Below are 2,056 nucleotides of genomic sequence, written 5' to 3'. Positions count from 1 at the left end.
CACACTACTTCAAACTTGCCCCAAAGCATGGTAAGATAGCAACCCCAAACCCAGACTCAGCTCTGATTCATGGTGATTCCATGTGTGTGCAGAGCAGAATGGCGCACCAGAGGGTTTCCAAGGCACGTGACCAGCTCCTTCTTCCAAGGCATCTCTGAGTGTGTTTGAACCATCAACCTTTTGACTAGGAGTAGCTGAGCACTTAACCGTTTGTACCATCCAGAAACCCAGCGGTAACAGGATCCAAACCTGTCCTATCACCATCAACCCTATAGGACTGGGTACAACTGCCCCCAAGGGTTTCTCAGGCTGTCATCTCATCTTTAGGGACGTACAATGCCACATCTTTCTTCCTCAGAGTGGCTGGTGGGTTTCAGTTAGCCACTGAGTACTGTAACCGCTGCACCCCAGGGCGCTATACGAGGATGCTGGATGGCCCCACATAACGGGGGGCCCAGCGTTCCCTGAGGAGACGACACACACAGACCTCACAGACCACAGCAGTTTTGACACAGCACCAGTTATGGTTATGTATTCGTTGAGGGTGGGGGGGTCACTTCGTGGCTAGCATATCTTCTGAAACTCTTGCGAGCGCTTCCTGACTTCTTCGAGAAACTGTTTATGTATTTTGTTTTGCTCTAGAATTTGCTGATGAAGGTCCAGTATCATCTGACTGTGCCTGCCATCGAGAACGTTGCTGACGCCAGAGACGGAAGTGGTGCTGGACTCTTGCCCTCCCTCCTGCCCCTGGACAAGCGCTGTGGAAGGCTTTGAGTGGGCTTTCTTGCCCTCTGCCTGGGTGCCATGGAGGATTTCCTTCACCTTCGGGTGCTTCTTGTACTCCAGCAATCCCAGCTGCTTTCGTCTCATGGGCGCCATCTCTAGGGTGGACATCTGCTTTGCCTCCCTCCTGCCCACTCCATCGGCTTGTTCTCGAGGGTTCAGCTGACCACTGCCCTTTGCCAGTGAGCTGGTTTCGGAGGGCTCTTTTTCAGACTCAGGGCTGCACAAGATTAGGTTCTCCCCATTGACAGAGATTTCTGCCTCGGGAGACAGGGCTTGACCTTTGTGCTTAACAATAACTTTAGACATTTTGTCTTTCTTGTCAAATGTGCACTTAGCCAACCTATATTTTTGGGTCTCAATCTTGTCTAGTAATTTCTTCAAGTTGACTTTGGAAGGTGTCTGGTGGCCGTCCACGGGGTCCCTGGGTGTCCTGTATGACGTTGTCTCTGCCTGACGGGTCTTCTCTCTTTGGGTCTCTGATGTCTCTGTGCTACTCTGTCCCTTCCTGGGCCTCAACTCAAAGTGCAAACTCTGCTGGTTTCTCAGCTTTTGGTTCCTTTCAAACAACTCTTCAAAGGCAAATGCTAACTCCCTGTGGCACTTTTTCACGTCCCCACACTTGCCTGGGGGGGACATTAACATAACCCCCTTCCTAGAGGTGGAGCCAGCCGCCCACAACTGTTTCTGCTCTTTCTGTCTGCCATCTGGATTCGAATCCAGACAGGTGTGTTTCCCGTCTTGAGGAAAAGCCTCCTTATCCTGCTGTCTCGTCTTGTCCCCAGCTACGTCCTTCCCTCTCTCCTCTAAGTGCTTGGTCTCATTAGGACATGGACACAGCTTGTCTGCATCCGACCCTCTGCTTCCCTGGATGTCCAGGTGCCGATGCTCTCCGCTGGTCTTCACGGAGGGCCTTTGCTTGCCTCTTCTCTTCTCAGTGGGGCTGGAGGGAGGCTGGGTCACCCCTGTGACGTTGGAGGCACCTGGCTTTTCTGTGCCTGAAGTCTTCTTCCTTGAGTTGGTGTACCACACCGACTGTCTGTCTGGCCTCTGTCTGCTGCTCATCTTCTGCTCGGGGTTTCTCCTTGGTCCTCTGCTGCCTGGGGGCTGCTCTCTGGACAGGCTCCTTTGAGGCCGCTGGCTCTCTCTCCTAAGCTCACCCGCCCACCACGCCCAGCAGATGTGTTAAGTACTCCCGCTCCAGACCCCTGACCTGCTGCTTCTGGATCTCCTATCACTTGGCCCGGCACTGGGTGACCAGGTGCTGACGATG

At 53.4% G+C, this 2,056-nt stretch overlaps 1 protein-coding gene across 1 annotated transcript; it reads right to left on the bottom strand.

The window, feature by feature from the left end:
- Positions 1–564: 564 nt before the first annotated feature.
- On the bottom strand, positions 565–1,848 carry LOC102837999 (protein DDC8 homolog). The gene has a single exon (XM_006869652.1). It carries the CDS (start codon positions 1,846–1,848, stop codon positions 565–567), a length of 1,284 nt encoding a protein of 427 aa, XP_006869714.1.
- Between the last annotated feature and the right edge of the window lie 208 nt (positions 1,849–2,056).

This window comes from Chrysochloris asiatica, unplaced genomic scaffold (genome assembly GCF_000296735.1).
Source record: "Chrysochloris asiatica unplaced genomic scaffold, ChrAsi1.0 scaffold00132, whole genome shotgun sequence".
NCBI lineage: Eukaryota > Metazoa > Chordata > Mammalia > Afrosoricida > Chrysochloridae > Chrysochloris > Chrysochloris asiatica.
This window is presented reverse-complemented; position numbering and strand designations above follow the sequence as displayed.